The sequence below is a fragment of the Anguilla rostrata genome, chromosome 4, assembly GCF_018555375.3.
Source record: "Anguilla rostrata isolate EN2019 chromosome 4, ASM1855537v3, whole genome shotgun sequence".
Taxonomy (NCBI): Eukaryota; Metazoa; Chordata; class Actinopteri; order Anguilliformes; family Anguillidae; genus Anguilla; species Anguilla rostrata.
This window is the reverse complement of record NC_057936.1, coordinates 4,686,962-4,708,004: the sequence shown is the minus strand read 5'-3', so window position 1 is coordinate 4,708,004 and position 21,043 is coordinate 4,686,962. Positions and strand designations below refer to the sequence as shown.

At 43.5% G+C, this 21,043-nt stretch overlaps 1 protein-coding gene across 16 annotated transcripts in view; it reads right to left on the bottom strand.

Annotated features, from left to right (window-relative positions):
• Positions 1 to 9,546, bottom strand: part of dlg1a (discs large MAGUK scaffold protein 1a) — a 176,171-nt gene extending 166,625 nt beyond the window's left edge. For 6 of the 16 annotated variants that reach the window (XM_064330159.1, XM_064330161.1, XM_064330162.1 and 3 more), the window contains exons 1-2: positions 8,732 to 9,544; positions 8,164 to 8,295 (exon numbers count right to left, since the gene is read on the bottom strand). In XM_064330159.1, coding sequence (XP_064186229.1) covers positions 8,164 to 8,295; positions 8,732 to 8,750 — 151 coding nt within the window. In that variant the 5' untranslated portion in view covers positions 8,751 to 9,544. Of the gene's footprint in view, positions 1 to 8,163; positions 8,296 to 8,412; positions 8,570 to 8,731 lie in introns of those variants that run through there. The other 10 variants (XM_064330156.1, XM_064330187.1, XM_064330160.1 and 7 more) reach the window with 4 other exon arrangements.
• Between the last annotated feature and the right edge of the window lie 11,497 nt (positions 9,547 to 21,043).

The following is a 21,043-nucleotide window of genomic DNA, read 5'->3' as shown; positions in this document are numbered from 1 at the left end:
CAATGGTTAAGTCTTTTAGTCCCACAAATAGTAAGCAACATCTGTGTTGGGGCTTTAAGCTCCAAGCAAGGAATTAAATTATCCAACAACAACACCAGCACACAGGGCTTACATCTTATTTCCCCTGCTTAGAGGCATTTTTAAAGGCCATTTCATCCCATAAAAACACTACTCTAGCAAGGTTCAGTGATTACATTTTAAATTTCATGCATATAGAGCAGAAACCATTATAAAAATCACTTACAAAAAGTGCATTTAACATGGTAAGCAAACACCATTGCAGCTAGCGATATACAATCAACCAAGTGTTGCTGTCAAGTTGATTGCCCTCAAGTCCTGTAAAATAAATGGAAAAAGTGGCTCTCTTGTTTTTGTTTTTTCTTTTTCCTTAAATAGCAGCATCAAGAAATCGCCTGAACAGGTGGGTTTGGGTCACTTACAAGATGTAGACTCACCTCTGGCTCTGCCCATTAATTCTGTAAGTCCTTTCAGTCAGACCCAAGCAAGGGGAATTACCTGGGTCAGTATTATTCTATACTTCTTATTATATTATGAATTATAAAAGCAGGTGGTGGGAAAAATGAAGGATGAGTGTGAATGAACTGATGAAAAGGAGGAAGGAGAAACCTCCGTAATGCAACGGAGCTCAGCTATCGAACGGAGACTCGGGTTATACCTGCAATCAGGGGCACACAAAGCATTTCAACCACACCCTTCAAACGCAACCGAACACACCTGACCACAGCTACAAGGTCAAATCACTATTTTCTCCGTTTGCTTGAAAAATGAAATTCTTATATTAGAGATTTCCCCTCCATCCTTTCATTTATTTATTTATTTAGTGCTACTGTACCAAGCCAACCAGCACAACCTCTACATCCCAAGGGCATTAGCTGAGAGAATACAAACAACCGTTATTGCTCACCATCTAATTACAGCCTAATGAGTTTGCTTAGGAGGGACTGTAAAATATTATGGGCTCTCAAATGGAATTGGTTTCGTCAAATGTATTTCGTCAGATGCACAAACACACCAACAGAATGCTAGGTGATGACAGACGGTCGTCAGATTACTCCCGTTTTTCTGTGTTTTCGTAGCTCAACATCTCTGTTAAACAGAAGACCTGGAACTGCACCAAAACCTTTGACACAGCCACTAACTGCATTTCTGGTTCTGTAAGCAGGGGTTTTACATTTCACAGGGCAAAGGAACACTAATAAAAACAAGATAAACCTCAGCTAAAATGCTTCCCCGCCTTGAGTAACGAGTGTCTGGTGACAGAATCCCACGCATTTCATTAAGTATTCTAGCAGTCTTCCATGTGGTGGGCAGTGGTCTTACAGTATGTAGAACTCTCTATTGAGTTAAGTGTTTGGTTTCAGCAGCACAGCAGACAACCCGTGATGAAGAAACAACCACAGAATTTTTAACAGGACCTGGAGGGCGTTCACGCACCACAGGGGCCCTCCTGCTCGGATGTGGAATGTCTTTAACAGGCGAGGCCTGTTTTAGACCCTACAGGCAGGGGTACCAGGGGCATACGTGGGGAATGCCCTTCTCTCAATACCTCCACTGTACAGCTAAAAAAAAAAACATGGAAATCTTATAACACAGAACTTAACGGCTTTCTCTAAAATTAGGATTTCTATACACACAAGCACATTAGTCATTCAGGAAAGACTTTCAGGACTGGAGAGTTGATAATTGTTTTCAGTGGAATTAATTTGCTTCTCCACACCCGGTGCACACAAAACACAAAAAAAACAAGCTAGCCAAATTTTTAGCCATAAGTCATATTTTCCTTTAAATAAAGCATAGACTCTGCAAGGTTTGCAGCTGGACAGATTTTGGAGAATAATCAAGTACAAAGTGATTTCAGAGTAGGATCAGTACAGTCACAGATGGAAGCTGCTCGTACACTGACGAACTCTCGACATGCAACGCAACAATCGGAAAACTTGAAACCTGTCTTCCGAGCGATCGCTCGACATTGTGCGCAAAGCCTCCAAACAAGGGCCAGGGCGACAGAGGAATGACATCACTCTGTTTACAGACAACGGTCCGAGTTTATGACCACACCTAAGGGACAAATGCTGGGTCACAGTCGAATCCAACTTCAGCAAGCATAGCAGAAAATTAATTTTAGTGGTGGGGGGGGGAAAAGGTACACTGTGAATGTCAAGGACAGTATTTAAATTAGCAGGGCTGCAAGTCTGAACTGGGACATCCACTCCTTCAGGAGAATTCACACCCGCCATTCAACGATACAAATAGTAGCGACTGTATGCCACTCATCTTCATCAGTCTGAAACACAGCGGGAGGTCTGACAGAGACAAAGCGGAGGGGAGCTCTGGACGGCGCAACTGGATCCGAGCTGGGATCTACGACCCCGGCCAATGGTAGAGCAGGGGGCGGGGTTTCTCACTTCTCTGGCCAATGGAAGAGCAGAGGCGGGGTTCCTCTCCCAGAGGTGAAGACACGAGGCCGCACTACACCTCAATGCTCCTCAGCAACCACACCACCCCCACAACCCCGCTGTGGAGGAGGAAAAGCACCAAATCAGCAGAGAGGATTATGGGAGGGTAATCATGTCAGCAGATGGATTATTTTCTTCTTCTTTTTTGTCTCTGACCTTACACATCTTTGGGAGACTGAAATTGGAAACTGACAAGCAAATCCTTTTCTTTTCCATTAGCAACATATAAACAGGGGAGAGGGTGTACTGTGTGGGGGTGTGTGCGCGTTTGTGTGCAGTGCACACGTGTTTTTTCCACATATACATGAACCAACATCACAGGCTAAATAACAAGCCTGTTTCTGGATGTCAGCAAGGTCACAGCCTGATTCCAAGGAAAGAGAAGAACAAAAAAAACCATCACCAGACACCAAACTAGCCCTGGAAAAGTGAACCCCATATTGGGAGGACCCATAAACTGCTGTCAATCAAACTTGCTTGTCCCAATCAAAAGGTTTCACTCCCAACAGCGAGACAGTGATTGGCTGAAACACAGATTGGCAGAGTCACAAAGTACCACCGCCCCAATTCTGCTTTCAAATAACCTCACTCTCGCATCACTAATATTATCATAGCACATAATAACGACATGGAAGGGGGGCAGAGTTTCTACTAATCTGACAGAACGAGGGCTCAGTTTGACGGTCATGTGCTAGGTCGGTGTGGTTAATCTTCATGGGAAGGACCGTGTGTGACATGCTTCCACGGCCTTCAAAGCACCGCGTGACTAAAGACAGAGAGAGACACACATTCCATTCGTATTTTTCCAATACATGGTAACTGGCCTCAGGAATCTTCCGAGCACGCTCAAGATAGATTTAAAACAAAAAAACACACAATTTGCTTCTATATCTTTAAGGTCGCAAACCTAAACACACCCACATTTCTCAAACGCATGTTCACAGAAAGCAGAGAAGAACTGGTGCCCGAACAGTGGAGTGGGGGTAACATTGGAAAGGACCGTTCCCACATGAAGAGAATGTGGACTACTCCACTTTCAGCAGTCAGCTCCAACCCACCAGCTCTAAACCCCTTTAAGGTGTGAGGTCACAAGTGTGTGATCAGAATGTCATTAGCAGACCATTCTAATGCTGATGTCACAGTCACCGCTTGGTAACTGAAGCAACGGAGTTCTAGAACACCAGAGTTTAGAATTTTGAGAAGACGCATACGAAAAATATTTTCCATTTTGTCAAGCTACTCGTAATGCTGATCCATTCACAAAAGACCCAGTAAAACCAGCTTCTCAGCTCACTATTCTGAACCTACTGAAAAATGTTTTTTTCTCCCCAAATTTCTGAACTGTTTTTAGACCCTTGCTGAAGCTAGTTCACAAAATAGAGGCCAGGCAGCCAAGTAAGCAGTACAGCGGCATTGCAATGATGGAGTTATAATTTTATCAGTCCAGTCTGCAGCACCACTTGAGTTCAATTTATGTCTGTCCATATCGTAAACTGAAGCACTTTATTCATTTATTCAACTGAGGGTCAAAGCAGTTGATTGGCTACAGTCAATATCATTTGCTAACACAAAACTCAGCGTTTATTACAATGCAGCCTAGTGCTATCATATCAAAACAACTTTAAGTACACTTATAATGCAGTGCATATCACAAGTGCATTATCACCAGAAAACAAGTTTTATGTTTTATTATTTTTTACATGTTTATCTCAAGGCCCGTGTCAATCCCTCCTACAATCCACAACAGTATAGGAAACAATGCTCTTGGACAAATTCTAACTGTCAGACGACAAGTTTATGGAAATCATTCAAAGCACGCTCGTAAAACAACCAAATATACTTCGGTCGGCGAGCGATGAACGGGCGCCCTCCTCGCTCGACATAAACAAAAGGCCGAACGGGAAAACCGTTGGTTAAACGAGCCAATCAACACGCGGCGAAACAGCCTGGCTTCCTGTTCGCGGTTTTCACTCGCGACCGCTGGAAAAGCAACAATTAAATCCCGCCAGAAATGAAGGATTCCGCGTGCGGAATAAACTGTGCGATGCACAGTGCGTATCGGAGCAGGAGAGGGCAACGAGGACCGTGTCCGTTTCCGGTTTTTAAATGCCAGCTTCTGGCCCTGATTGCTCAACCAGCCCGAACGTTTACGCCACGTTACGCAAACAACGTCTCTTGATAAGCGCGTGAGCGACTGCTCTCGTGTCCCTGTACGAAGCATTTCACTGTGCTCTAATCTGCAAGCGGACCAGGGTTGCAGGCAGCGTAGAGCCCGTAAGCTCATTTGGGCCTGGGTAATTGGCGGGGACACAAACCTGCAAACACACCGGCCCGCCAGGACCAGAACTGACCACCGCTACGCTAGAGACTGGTACAAAATGAGTCATGACGATGACGAGGTTTTCTTTTCAAACTGTACAAAAGGAAAATTCACGAAGCTGAAAAAACGAAGTTGCTATGTCATTACAGACTGGCCCTGCAAGGTTTCACCTCCAAATTTTAGTCTGGTGCAACCGTTTGAAAGTCTGCAGTTCAAGGAACACATTCACAAAGTGACTAAAGACGAGCCGAAAATTAGCCTATACTAACTGCCTTTAGTATAGTCAGGCATGAACAAACTTCAGACTGGTGACAGTGGAACAAGCCTGGAGTGTAGTCCATACCAATTCCTGTTTGGGGGAGAAAAAAAAAACAAAAACACTATCTAGCCATTTTCAAAGCACATTGCTCCCACTTATCTTAAAATGGCTCCTGTTGGTCAATAGATTAACTGTACTATTCGAAGTCAGATTGACAGGACAGGCATGTTTTTCATCTCAATGCCAACATATCATGTTCCACTGTGGGAAAAGCGCAGCAAGGACTTTGCACAGTCGACAAACAAACGCTGAACTCAGAACTAAATTTCAGGTCCCCGGTCGCTATCTTCTAAGTCTGCTATGGTGCCTGTAACATTTCACACGGAAAAGTTAAACACTTCAGCTCATTACCAAAAAAATTTAAAACAATCAATTCAACTCACAACAGCAACACACAACAGCCCAGTGCCCAATGAAAGGTTACAAGAGAAGCTACAATAATCTCCATGTTTCTAGCAGACTGTGTTTGTGGTCTTTTCCACAAGGCAAATCATACAGCCTACCCAAGCAACCATAACAGGGGAGAAGAGATAAGACCGGTGACACCGTTTACACACGGTTTACTAGTAACATTTATTTAAGATGAAATTCTAAGTAAAGCCTAGACCTAACCCACCTTTATGTTAAACTTAGTTTTAACCGTCTTATGCACCATGTTATTTAACCATTCCACAAGCCCTTCCCAAGCAAAAAGTGTTTGACGCTTAACAGAAGAACATCTGTTCAGGTGTGGTCTGACACTGCTCGCTATGTTATGAGAACATGCATAAGCGTTTCGAACGTACGTATTTTTGGTTTTTGGTTAAAGTACATATTTTTGGTTTTGAATGTTTCTTGAAGGTTTTTAAAAATTTTTCTCCTCCTGTATACGGACAGCTATCCTGTCGGCCTCACAGGAAGGTTTCAGGAAGGTCACAGTGACCGGGGCATGGCCAGAGTATTTCCATTTACAAATTAAAATAAAACAGAAGAGATTAAACTCCAAACTGCGCTGTTCGGGCAAAACCGATATATCATCTCAAAACCAAGAATGTCTCTGCAGATATCAGGCCCACACATGCAGCCTGGCTCCCTCACGATTCCCCCTATGTACTGAATTCAGGACTTCATATCTTAAGAGGAAAAAAAAAAAGCTGTTTGTCGTTGTTTTATCTCAAATTTCAGTCGAGTTACTTACAAGCCACCTTATGCGCTGAAAACACACTCAGCACACATTCACCACGCCCGCGATTACAAAACAGCTTCCTAAAGGAGCAATGAAGTAGAAAAACACATTCAAATGTAAATGCAAAGTAGTGTCAAAAAAAAAAAAAAAAAGCACCATAAGAAAAAAACAGGTATCTAAAAAATTGCGTGTTTTCATGGGAGTCTAAAAGCACATGTCTTCGATCCGAGAGCAACTGGCCCTTCGAGCTACACTCTGACCCCCTGCCGCTCTGTGATAGGACAATGGGGGAGGAGGCGGTAACAGGCAAAGTCATCTGTTCCCGCTCAAAACACAGATCTAACTCGGTACAGCAGCTCGAAGACATCTGACAATCAATCATCCGTTAAAATTTTTTTTTTTCTTTGTGAATTACTCCTTCTTTGGGAGTAATTCACAAAGAAACACTAAGCTTTTCCAGTGAGACTTTAGAGCAGGTTGCAGTTGTCTATGACCATGAAATGCACTTTTTGTACGTCGCTTTGGATAAAAGCGTCTGCCAAATAAATGTAATGTAATGTTACGAAATGAGTGTCATCACGACGTCTCTCCTGGCAAATTCCCAAATTTATTGGAGGCGCGGTCATGCTCTCCAGAGAGGAGACCCAAAGCCGGGGAATGGGGGGGGAGGGGGTTAAATCACACACGGGCGTCTGGGGATTTTAAAACCTCGCAGCCCTGTGTGGTCGCCTGAAGTCTTTATTTGGCACGGTTTGAAATGCCAGGTTCCTGTCAAAGACCCCACAATAGACTCAAATAGACCACCGGTGCCAGACGCGCTCCAGACCGGACCATTATAGAGAGGGACAAAATGGTGCTCGACACAATCACACCAGGATAATCATACAGGAATGCAACCTTTACATGAGAAACATTTAAAAATTAAAAATAAAAAAAACAGAAAGGAGGTCTAATCCAAGGAAAGAATGGGGCCAGATTACACACAAACTTTATAAACTCTATCCCAGTTCACAGCCCATTCAATGAACAGGCCAAGGCTCACATTTCCACATCCATAGTGTGCGCAGGAGTTGCACAAGTTAGTTGTGAACAAGGACTGCCATTCATGTGTCCACTCCCTCAACGGTCCAGTCAGCATTCGGGGAGGCAAACCAAGTAACCGCCATACGATATACTGTACAATTGCCCAATCATTAACAAGAGCTTAATGCTGAAGAAAAGAAAAAAAACAGAGTCGGAGCCATGTTATCGACTGGTACGGGATCATCCCGTGCAGGCCCGCTATTGTATAGGCTTATAGGAGTCATTTTTATGTACAAGTCTCGGGCCAGGTTTCCAGCTACCTGCAGAGAGGTCTCCTTACACAAACGAAAGTGGTTTCAGATGCACGGTCACGAGCTCAAAATTATAGTGCAAATTGGCGGAGCAAACACGAAAGGGCTTTTTAAAAGCAGAAGAGCGGGTTTTTCGACACACAAAATTATGTTATCCAAACGGCGACTGTAAACGTTTCTGTTTCATAACACGTAAGGCGATCCAAAAGTTTCTCCCAATAACTACATTTCCAAACCGTCATCTGTACCTCCTAGCTCAGCTCAGGCAGTTTATGATATATGAAAGATTCAGACAAATTCTTTGCAAACGGGTCCTATTCAATTAAAAAGCCTATTCAGTACGGGGCAAATACACATACACGATAAACATATCGCCTGCAAATATATTCAAAGAGCGACAGTTTGCCCAAGCATCCGCTTGACATTTTGAAACGGTTTCACGTGATAATGCAATCACACTGGAATTTTTTGAAAACACGTCAATTAGCCTGCACATTTACAGTAATAAGAGGAAGAGGAGGGTGAAGACAACAATAAATGGCAGATACCTAGAAGAGCCTGAAACAGGCTGCTCTGAAAAATGTTGATGACCCTCTCAATCGAGTGTCTCAGCTGTCGGTCCTCGGTTTGACTGAGTTTAGTCCGATACTCTTCCAGCAGTCGCAGTGCACGTTGCGCATCTAGGGAAGAACAATCAAAATTAGTTACAGAACTAGTAAACAAAGTTCATTAAGTCATTTCCCACCTAAAATAATCACAAAGGTAACTCGATTTACTAGCCCAAAAGATGCACTGACCCATTGCGACACGCACGTCCACTCTTTTGTGGCACGTCTAAACGCAACATTCTCTACAAACTGGATACAACGGTAGTGGTGCCTTCAAGTGTTGTAACAGTTGCATTAGTTGGCTAATATGTTTCCGTATGTCTTGCGCTCGCTGTCTGTTCTCCCACTAGCCGGCTGATTAATCATTCGCTTCATGTTCGTGCTAATGTACACAGCCGCTAGCTTGCTCTAGCCCACTGATCTATCATAACACAAACATAACTAAACCATGTCAGTTGATCATCTATACAAAAAAAAACGTACGCAAGTGTCGCAAAGATAGACTCACCTTTTTTTCTTACTGGCATTGTCAGAATCCAGGTGTAAAGAACAAGTAAATCAATAAAATAAAAACGTCAACTAGCCGCAGTGTTTAAACCACGTTACGCACACCCTTTAATTTCAAACGTCCTTAGCGCGGCAGTACCAGTGGGAGAGTTTGTTCCGTTTCGCATGAAACCTAATAATTCTCCCCCGTTCGCCAAAGCCCTATGCACCTATCTACTGTAGTATTTTTCCAGTGTCAGCTAGCAAGCTAGCCGCACTACAGGTTACTTTGCTACCAAACGAACACAGAAGTCGATCTGTGCATTTGTATCCAAATCTCCACCGGTTCACCAGCAAGCAAGCTAGCTGGCAAGCAAGAGCAAGCCAGCCAGACACACTTCATAAACCTGACAGTGGCGAACAGGATTCAGCAGACGCCGCCAGACACGCACTGGTCGTCTGCGCTCTTTGGTCGCTCCGGGAGTTTGATAAACTTTGACAGAAAATTGAGGCGAACCGGTCGTCAACCAACCAGGAGGAGGGTCGCGCGGTGCATAATTATGTCAGCGCAACAATCCACTAAAACTGCCGCGAGACTGCTACAAGTCCAAGAAACAATCTGAAATAACAAATCCACTTTCAGTTTGACGTATGTGAAGTTCAATCCGTGCATTCGCGACGTGCCCTTCCCTCATAGGGGATGTTTTTATTTAAAAATTCCCTTTCTCTTGTGCTTTCTTATTTTCCCTGAAGTCAAACTTCTCTTTCTCTCCCCTCCTGTTTTTTTCTCCTTCCTATATATCCGAAATTCCAAACTTTCCTCCAAAATGGCGTCCTGTACCGAGAAACAATGTCACGTGATCGCGCTCCCTACTCTTGGCTGCCCAATCGCTCGTGGAGTCGGCCCTGAGATACCTTCAAGCAAGGGAGGGGAAAGGTGAGACTTCGGAGTTCCTTAAAGCACAAAAATATTAAATCACAGTGTAATCAATCTTCATCTGCGCGCAGTCTTCCAGATCCTGAATAAAATGCACTTATTATATCTGTAGTATGCCCTGTGTTAAGTCATATTTGAATTAAACACAATTGCAGCACGGAATAATCAAAGATACAGTATAAGTACAGTAAATTTAAAACAGTAAAAAATGAGCTTTACAGAGGTACAAGCAGTAAAGCACATGAAAGGTCTGTCTTCTTTAGAAAAAAAATCACTAAATGCGATTAAGGAGGACATGAGAGGTTTATGTCACGGAAATCTTCTCGTTTCACAATGTGGAAATAAATTGGCAGACATGAAATGTGGCAGACGTAGGTATGTCTCATAGTACCTTTCGACTACTTTGAAAATAAAAATAAAGTCTGTGAATCGACAAACATGTGACCAGAGTTTGACGCGTGGCCACTGTGCAGACGTTCAGACAGACACAATTGTGTTAAATTATTACGCCGATTATTTTTGGCAACCGTTGCCCTGGTGGCTTGTCCCTTTAGCGGCAGCCTTGTAATACATCATGTGACGAAGGAAGGTTTTTGCAAGGAGGAGACGCCGAGGTGCTTTCGCACAGCACTCAGGAAAACGCACCAAAAAAAAAAAATCACAGCTGAAGGAAATTCTCGTGTACATCGGCGGATACTAAACCGAGGTCAGGGTTCAGCAGGAGTGTGTCAAATTTCTACCAGCATCTAAAGACAGAGCATTTCAAATGCCTATTTAACCCAGGTCTGGTGTACAGGTCATGTGATTCAGTGTTTCCCCAGCAAAGGTTACTGAGAGATGGAATAATTATAAATTGCATCTATTTCATAATCAGTTATTAGGATTGTTACTTTTTTCATGTTGAGGTGTTCTTTCTTCTAACCCAACAAGCTTTGACAATACAATTGTACAATTTTGTCATACCAGTAAATCATCTTGAATTGAATTGAACTGAATTGAAAAATTACATTCAAGTGAAGAGGTCACTGTAAAAGCAAGGTCCATTTTTGGAACACGTGTACATACGAGATGCCAGTATTTAAAGGCATTCAGACAAGTTCCCATAACCTTGGCATCCATAACTTTCAACAGAATAGTTCAGTTATAATTTATTAAGGGTGCTACCTTATTCATCATAAAACCCATGTGAGGTACACACACCACTCCTCAATCCCCCATCGAAGAGAAAATCCTCCAATGAGAGAAACAGTTTCACAAGTCATGCATGCACTGTATGCATTCAGAATGAACAATTTCAAAATATAGAAACTGCATCAATACCATTTATTAACACTGTTGCATGCTAAATAATTTGTCGGCCATTAATTGAGCATGAAGCTGAAAAGCGTAGTTGCACGTATGCACCACATTGCCAAACACACATCATTACGCTGACCAGATGTCCTCTTTTTCCAAGAAAATTTTTTTTTTTTTTTTTGGGACCAACAATATCTGTCCAGGTGGGATTTCTAAATTCACAAAAAAAAAATGTCTGGTAAGATTTTATCTTTTTTTTTTTTTTTTGAAATGCAAATACATGGTCACCCAAAAAAAATGTCATTGTCAGCACGGTGATACCAAAATCAGATGAGTAACGCTTTCTTAAACGGGGGAGGTGGCGTGATCTTTTAGTCCCCGTAAGTCCCAGGGGAGGCATCCCAGGTAGGGTGGAGAGTGGAGAGAGAGCCCTTTGTGGCGCTGCATGAAGCAGCGCATGTTTTGGGGGGTGACATAGCTCAGGAGGTAAGACCGATTGTCTGGCAGTCGGAGGGTTGCCGGTTCAAACCCCGCCCTGGGCGTGTCGAAGTGTCCTTGAGCAAGACACCTAACCTAAATGCTTGGCAATGAGAGCATCAAATTTAAGCGCTTGGATAAAGCGCTAATAATGCGTCCATTTACATTACCATGCTTTACAGACAGCGGAAAACGCAGCGGTTCGGCACCGGCCGTGTTCGCTGCGGCGCAGGAGTTACATCCATGACAACTAGGCATTTAGCAGAGTCTTATCCAGAGCGTCCCACCCAATTCTACATAGCGTTTACCTTGTACCATTTATACAGCTGGATATAGATCTGAGCAATGCAGGTTAAGTGCCTTGCTCAAGGGTACAACCTGCAGTGTCCTTCCAGATCAAACTGTGACATTCGGTTACAGACTGTCCTACCATATAACGACCCCGCCCCGTGACGAGGTGCAGCATTGCCCAGCTGCCCAAAGACGCCGGCGGCTCCATCTAGACCAACCTCGCAGTTCTCAGCGCGCCGTTACCAGATGAGGGACATGCAGCCGTTGGACTGTGACCCCTTTTCATGGCATCAAGCACAAACAGACGACCTAATGCTGCGGATTGTACACATTTGGTTTTAAAATCTAGATTTACCCTTAATTTCTTAATTAATGAGTGAATGAATGAATGAATGAATTAATTAATTAATTAATCAATCACCCTTATACCCCTTAAGGTAGTTTCCTGATCCGTTATGTGTTGCACAATGGCATGCTTATTTAGATAATGCTATAAGCCTTACCCCAAAAATGTTTTTTTATTTTTTTTTTATTTTACACAAAGCACCCTCAGAGTGTACCATGGGATCAGCTTTCCCCTGGAGGAAGAGTTTATGTTGGCAACCGGTACAGGGCAAGTAGGTGCCTGCTTTGCAGAGGAACAAGAGGGTCAGGTTAAAATGAAGTAGAAGTGCTTCAAGGAAATACTTCTTTCAGAAATCAATTACGGGATTCTCTTCTCTCAGGGGGTGTTTTTTTTATATTCTCCAAATGGGAGGCTCTCTGACACTCCTAGGGAAGAAGAAGAAGAAAAAAGATTTATGGAATTAATTTAATGGTTTTTTTGTGCTCTTTAGCACAGTGCTGTACTTTATAGGAGCGTCTCTGCAAAGCCTTCTCTGTATTCTGGGTGGGTTTATTACTGATATTACAGAGTCTCCTTTGAAAAGGCAACATTCTAGGTCAGTGTTCTAGAACTCCACGACTTTCAATTACTTGTAGTGATTGTTACATCAGCATTAGAATGTTCCGTTCTGAACGTTTCATCCGGGGCAGCAGTGTGTAGAATAATGTGTAGAATAATGGGTAAGGAGTTGGTCTTGTAACCTGTAGGTCACAAGTTTGATTTCTCTGGTAGGACGCTGCCCTTGTACCCGTGTGCAAGGTACTTAACCTGCATTGCTTCAGTATATATCCAGCTGTATACATGGATGAAATGTAAATGCTATGTAGGATGTTGTGTAAGTCGCTCTGGATAAGAGCGTCTGCTAAATGGCTGTAATGTAATGCAGTTAAAAACATTTGAATCACATATTTGTGGTCTTACAGCTTAAAGGGTTAAAATAAACGTATCTATTCACACCACAGGTCTAAAATTATTTATACCTCCCTTCAGCTGTATTGTCATTGCATGCACTTGTCTCCCCGGAGATAGTTCCTCCCTTTATTAGCGTCCTTGGGTAAAGACCGATCCTGTTCGAGAAAACAATAGTTATCTGCACCATTCCCGAACCGGCGCGGACGTAGGTCCTGTCGGCTCTCGAGACATAAATAACCGCTCTGTTCCAGCGCCGCTATAAAGTTCGCGGGCGCGCAGAACTGACGCTGTGGCCCAGATTAGAAAGCGGCTCTGCTGAAAGAGGATGTTATTTTAGGATCGTCATGTTTTATGAATGCCGTCTTGCTCCGTGAATGGCTGTGTGTTTTCGCCTCAGCGCAAAGGGAGAAAGCGTAAACTAGCTCTCTGCGTCACCCAACTAACGTGCCGATACACTGACCACTTTTTACATAGGCTAAGGAATCAGTCAAGGAGAAAGTTCCAGTGTGCGAGTGTAAGTCAGGAAAATGGTGAGCATTGTTGGGCTGAATGGCCTGCTCCTGTCATTATGTTACGTTATGTCTCGCTCTCTCTGCATAAAACAAACTGGTTCACACTACACAACTATTGATTCCTTTATTTTTCATTTATTTATTTATTTATTGCTTTGTTTTTTAGAGTAAACGAAGCTGTTTAAACATAAATACCCGTTAATAAGATTGTTTTTAATCCCCGGCTTTAGCATACCTATACGATCCTGAATAAACATTTCGCCTTGTTTAGTGTGACTTCTGTTTAGTTTTGAGGAGGTAACGGAATAAAACTCACAGAGTTTATCCAAGAGCCTGTTTCCAATGTGCAGTGGTTTCCACCATATGCTGGTGAGAAACATTATTGTCATCATGACTAGACAATATAATATTTTTAGTGGCGTCCATGTTTTTGGCCCAGAAATGAATAAACGGGCTGTTGTACAGCAGGTTCCGCGACGTGAACAGCAGGCTAATGGCCACGGTGAAGGAAGCCAGGTGCTTTTCCCGCGTTATCGCTTTCTTTCTCGTGGCTGCAGGGAATGCCACCAGTCCGGTTCAGCTTGTACCTGCTGTGCACCAGGGGGTTTCTTTAAAAATAAAACCCTGAATCGTTGCATAAATCTGCAGGTTACTCAATAAAAAAAAACAATGTTGAGGTAGTCGCTCTTTACTTTTTTTTTTTTTTTGAAAGGGTTTGTTTTTTAGGGGATGTTGATGATGTGTCTGTCATTTTGCATACCACTGGGAGAGCGGCTGTGAATGAATAAGACTGTGACTGACTATGACTGCTATGGACCTGCTGTCAGTCATTTCTTAATTCTGTATCTGCATTACAGTGATGTGTGCATGTATGCCAATATCCATCCATCCATCCATTATACATACCTACGTATTCCTGGTCACAGTTGCGCGGCGGGGGGGGGGGGGTGCTGGAGCCTATCCCAGCATGCATTGGGCGAGAGGCAGGAATACACCCTGGATAGGCTGCCAATATATCGCAGGGCACACACGCCATTCACTCACCACTCACTCACACACTGCCAACAGATTATTGTTATTATTATTATTATTATCATTATTATTATTATTTCTGTATTGTTCCAAGCTGTAGTCCACTGGCAGCTTAAGATAGGGTCCATGCTCTTGTCTACAGTCATAAAGATTTCCTTGTAATCAAGTCAAGCCCATCACAGCTGATGAAACCTCAGAACAGAATGGGGCTTACGCTATTGTGAATAGACAGATGGGCTCTGCCAAATCCCGCCTTACATCATTTAATAAGTATATCAATGCAATCCCACCCCCCCCCCCCCACCCCCCAACCCCCTTACCCCCCAGGAGAATTAATACATAAGCAGGCGAACACGCCATTCTCTTCTTGTTAAGTGGGGAAGGAGATCTTGGCCCAAGCTTGCGCTCCTGTTCTGACACGATCGCACTCAACGAGCGTGTACTACCTGGATGCCCACCCATAATTCCATGCTGAGAACGTACCCCTCCTCCCCCATCCCCCCCGCTCCAGTTCAGAGGTTGCACGCTCAGGCGGAGGGAAGATTTTCTATTGAAGTATTAATGCGATCTACGCACCTGGGCTTTTGATCTGGACCTGAGAGCAACCGCCGATATGAAGAAGAAGGAAAAAAAAAAAGAGCGATACAGAATATCAAGGAGTAATACAGAACAGAGAAATATTAAGTGCAATGCAATCATTATTCCTTCTACGCTTGTACACAGTTTCAGATCAAATCTCAGGGGCGCAGGTTGCTTTTTGTGTGTGAGGTACTTATGCCGTGTGCACGGGTCAGCACTGGGTGACCGGAGGAAAACCTCGCCTCCATTTGTGCATTTCATACAAATATATCAGCAGTGCAGCATAATGGGTGGGGAACTGGGCTCGGAAAACCCTGAGGTTGTAGATTTGACTGTCAGCAATTCCCCTGTCGTCGTGCCCTTAACCCTTTGAAGAGTAGTTTTTCTGGAAACGGGAGCTAAGAAACAGGATATGTGTTTTACAGTTCACGGAGCGGAGGAGGTCTTCATTCATTACCCATAGGTAGGTTTTTTCAGAATGTTTTTTTTCTTTCAAAATTCTAAAAGTCAGTGTTCTAGAACTCCGCTGTTTTCATCTACCAACAGCGACTGTTAGCATTAGAATGTTCAGTTAAGAACATTCTAATCACACACACATTTGCTATCTCACACCTTGAAGGGTTAAGTCAGATACTTAACCTTGGATTGCTTCGGTAAATGCCCAGTTGTATAAATGGCTTGTACATAAAAGATAGTCAGCTGACCATGTCACTCAAGAAAGAGTGTCCGCTAGACGCTTAAAATAGAAAACCATCACTGCGTCATGCCTATTCAAATGAAAACCACAAAGCCAAACCTTATCTAATGTAATAATGAAACAGTTTCTCTAATTTCCTAAAAATTTTGGAAATAAAATGGGGATTTTTGTTTCATGCCAAACAAAATGCCACGTTTTTAACGGATACAAGCTGCCACACTACTGAATGCGATCAACGTTGTCAGGAGCAGCTGGTTTCTTGTGGGTTTGCGCAAATACATTAACCAGTCGTTACAAAGATCTCCTTCAAACATTAATCATCTCTGACCAGGCACTTATTTTCCTTCTTCCACAGTGTCACCATGAGTCTTGGCCTGACATCAGAGGTGGGCCGCAAAAAAAAAAAAAGAAAAAGAAAAAAAATGCGTGGTGGTGGTGACTCAGGGTGGCCGTTGCCTGGCGATTCGTCGGTCGCCCCGATTGTTGTCCCCCCCTTCAGAATGGGGTGCTTTGTCTTGCGAGAAGAACGACGCCAGTCACTGGATATTACCGCCGTGCGTTGCTGCTGCGCTCCGGACGGGGGCTGTGCTCGCGTCCTGCCACCGAGGAACAACAGCGTAGCCTTTCACGAAATCAAACCCCGACGCAACAATGCGGGGGATTCACGGAGGGAATCGGGAGGCAATCGGGACAATGTCACAGTTTAATGCTGCGGCGAATATGAGCCATAATATAGCCTACCACAGCCGCCGCGCGCGGGTGAAGACAAAAAGCATCGCTATATTAGGAGGAAACGCGATGCTAGAATGCCGCGTTATTCGCCGTAATTTATTAAGTGTTTCGCAACGGTAAAAAAAAAAAAAATTTTAATGCATGCCTGTTACCGTAATGCATATCACCCGTTGCCAGTCCCGTTAAGTGGCCGAGCGAGTTCGACGGCAAAGTTTTGCGGAAACTCCCCCAAAAACTCGCCGTAAGCTGTAGCGAGTCTGGTCTGGCCCGGGGGTTAGGGTTGCAGTTTCAGCTTCCATTTTTCAACCTGGAGCACAGCTGTCATTTACACCGACGCCGAAGCACCATAGAAACTTTATTTACACCAGTTACTCTTCCTCACCAATACACTGAGACACCACAGGTACTCTTCACACTAGATAGGCCGTACCTGTGTTCTTTTGGTCCCCCCGATTCTTAACTACAGGAGGTTCCGTGTTACTAACGGGAGTTTCCAGTGCTATATTACAACACATGACATCCATCGCCACAATATTCACCTTGGTTATGCTTCTTAATTCATTTTTCAGATGCACAAATTGGAATATTTTGGGTTGGAGAGGCAGTGAAATGGAACATGGAACAAGATGGAGAACACACAGAAATGAGTATCCGGTTAGTTCGTGGACTCTGTGGTACTTCCCAGACCAGTCAAAACTGGACTACTGGCTTCCCTGTTCCTCGTGACTTATGAGTTCCTCGTGAAGTAACTCATGAGAATATGAGTATATATGCAGGCCTGCATATGTGTCATCGGCATGAGGAAGGCCTGTGGCATGCACTCTCAGCAGCAACTTAACCCTTTAAGGTTGTGAGGTCACAAACATGTGATTGGAATGTTCTTAACTGAGCATTCTAATGCTGATGATGTAACAATCACTACTGGTAACTGAAAGCAATGGAGTTCTAGAACACTGGCTTAGAATGTTCTTAACTGAGCATTCTAATGCTGATGTCACAATCATTACCGGCAACTGAGCATTCTAATGCTGACGTAACCATCACTCCTGGTAACTGAAAGCAATGGAGTTCTAGAACACTGGCTTAGGATGCTAAAGAAAAAAAAACATTCTCAAAAAAACCTACTCTTAAAAATGGTTAATAAATGCAGTCCTCCTTCACTCTGTGAACTGTAAAGCACATATCCCGTTTCTTTTTTTAATTTTTTAAAACTGAAAGCTTTTTGCCTGCGTTGCTGATTGGGAACCGGATTTATAGCGACCGATGACACACTTAATCATGGAGCTGTCAAACGCCCCATTACCGCGAACATGGGGAGGTGCGCGTCCATTGTGTGAGTCGGGATTTATCCTGTGCTTTGATGTGGCTCTCCAGGGAGAGACAGAGAAGCTGAAGTGGACTCTTTTATTGGCCCTTCATGAAGAACAACAACAACAACAAAAAAAGATTTAGAGGGATCAGGGCATCGGAAAGGTCTCAGGACAATTAGAAAACACGGATGCCCGTGTGCACTCTGGGGGTTTTAGCGTTTGTCACGCGGCCCGTTTCATTTCATTTCGTTATAAATAAACACATCGTTGCTCTGATCAGCCTCGGGCTACAAGGTCTGTGAAAATGAACAAGAGTAAAGAGATATGTTGGCCGGGGGAGTTTTATGCTTTATGGCTTATAATAATAATACGAGATTATATCTTCACTATAAAAATGTTTTCGGTGAACCCATCTAATGAGCCTATATTTTCAGTTTCGTATCATATCACAGATTTGATGTGTGGATGTAAATAATGGACAGATTTTATCACCTTTGGGTCACCTTTGATCTGTTTGGCCTGATTTTTGGATTTTATCGGAAAGAAACAGACGGTCTCTCTCCCAACTTGTTGAAGAACACTTCATGTGACTGACCAGCCCATTGCAGTCTGCTGCATATTTTATGCTTATGTAATTGACCTCAACACCACAAACAGCAGCTCACTTCAAAGCTGTAGTAAAAGCCTTCCATAATTATGAAACTTCTTCCAGCAAGCTTTTTTCTTTCTTTTTTTGTTTGTTTGTTTTGATGTATACTATGTGCATCGATTAGCTCTTACCTTAAATTACAGCGCAAAATTTCAAATGTCAGGCCACATAAATGACATGCCATTCCATAAACACTTGTTTACGCTATCATACCATGACATCATCGAGGGAAACTAGGCCTAGTTCACGAATGCATGTGAGAACAAAGTACAGCACACACACGCACACACACACACTCCCAGGCTATAAAAAGTAGAGTTATCCGCATGTCTTTGTGACAGTACACGCTTGCCGCCTCCCTTGTCGGCAGATTAAGTAAATCCAATCTAGGACGTCTGAAAGCCCCCCTGCAAACTCTGTCTGCTACAAGCCGTACTGTGGAGCACACAAAGCTTTCCTCTTTATTAAAACGCACTTTCACATGCAAGCGTTGTTTGAGCGTTCTCGCTCACCGAACGGATTACGAATGAGGTCAAACAGATATCTTTCATGTTGTCCTTCACCACCCCTCGCATGGCTTAATCAAACAGTGAGATTAAGAACCAGTTTAAAAATATATTTTTAAAAGCGCAGTTACTCCATTTGATGCTTTTGAAGTGAACGTCATCAGTAAATTTATGCAGCCATGAAGTCATCACAGCCATATAAAACTCTCACACCGCACGAGATTTCCCTTGTTAATTCAACTTCTTTACGTCGGAAACTGTGACACACACCTAGATTTATACTCATGACTGCACATTAAAAAACGTTGGTGAAATTCATGGAAGCTAAACGTTTTTTGAAAGGTTTGAAAATGTAAGCAACTGAAATGTAAACAGTTGTATTATTTATGGTGAAACACCATAATACATTTAACGTTTGTTATTTATACAGCCTGCTACCGCCTTGTTATCATTATTTATACGGTAAAGTTCTGGCTGTCCAGTTGCCAGTAATTTACCATAAAATTTACAATTTTATTTTTACAGTGAAGCCTCTCTGTATCTCCATTCCATGTGACATTTGTTGTTCCAATGACCTCGACATGCACTTTTGTACATCGCTTTGGATAAAAGTGTCTGCTAAATAAATTAAATGTAATGTAATGACTCAATGTTTCGGTGTAGATAAAATAAATGTACTTCAGGAAATCCACAATACCAAGGCATATTAGTGACAATTTAACATCTATCAAATATAGTAATATAAGTATTAGTAATTCAGTTATTTATCATGGCACTACGTGGAGGTATATGTAGCATATATATATATGACATGTAGCCTGTACTGTTTACATTGAGAATCACGCGCTGTAGGAAATGCTGCTTCCAGCCGAGCGATTTTGCAGTCCTCATCATCAGCTCTGGTTGCGTGTCCTGGCATCACCCTTCTGGCAGCGCACGCAGCTCCCGCTCGGCCCGAGCAGCTGAGTGTGACAGGGCGCTGAAGAGCAAGGGGGGCGTGGCCCAGGGAGACAGAACTGGGGGGGGGTATGAGGGAGGAGGCAGTGCAACTCCTCACCTGAGATCGGGTGTCTGCAAAATGAAAGGTCTGGGTTCTTCGCCGCATTCTAGAACACCGGTAAGGTAGCAAGATTGTTTTCTTCGCTCCATTCTAGAACACCAGAAAGGTAAAAAGATAGTGCTCTTTGCTGCATTCTAGAGCACTGGAAAAGTGAAAAAAATGTATTCATTCTAGAACACGAGTCCGGAACAAAAGCAGTTAAAGATCTTGTCAGTTGTGCCAGGACAAAAGACCTGAGGACTATGAAAGACCAAGTTCATGATAGCATTCCAGAACACAAGACAGATTTAAAAAAACATTCCATTCATCATGGTGTTCTGGAACATAAGACTGTAAAAAAAGGCTGTATTGTTCTGAAGACTAAGCTGGGTTGGGGGGGGGGGCATTGGTACATCCCCATTCTACCCAGTGACCCCCATCACCCTATTGCCCCCTGGTCTCTAGGGAATTAACAAGGTCTACAGAAGGTGAGAACAGCTTGGCTGCTGCCACAAGGGTCACTCTCTGCTCTTAAAACGCTCCTGTTCAGCTGCTTAGAGGATAACCAGGACCTGAAGGCTTCCCCTCTCTCTCTCTCTCTCTCTCTCAAGGTCAGGCTAAAGCCAGGGGTCGCTGCACATCCTGTGCGCTTCCAGGATCGCCTGTGATTGGCTTAGCAGCTTCCAGGGTGGACAGTGATGAGCAGCCTCTGCTCTGAAGTCCGGCCCACCGAGCGCCCTGACCAGAAAGAAACCTGGTCCACTACCTGTTTATGTCGCCTCCATCCATCGTACGCCAGGTGCAGCTGATGACCCTAAAGATAGCACTTGTCTTGATATTAGCTGGTATAAATGGACTGCATTTCTATAGCGCTTTTATCCAAAGCGCTTTACAATTGATGCCTCTCATTTACCAGAGCAGTTAGAGGTTAGGTGTCTTGCTCAGGGACACTTCAACACGCCCAGGGTGGGGATCGAACC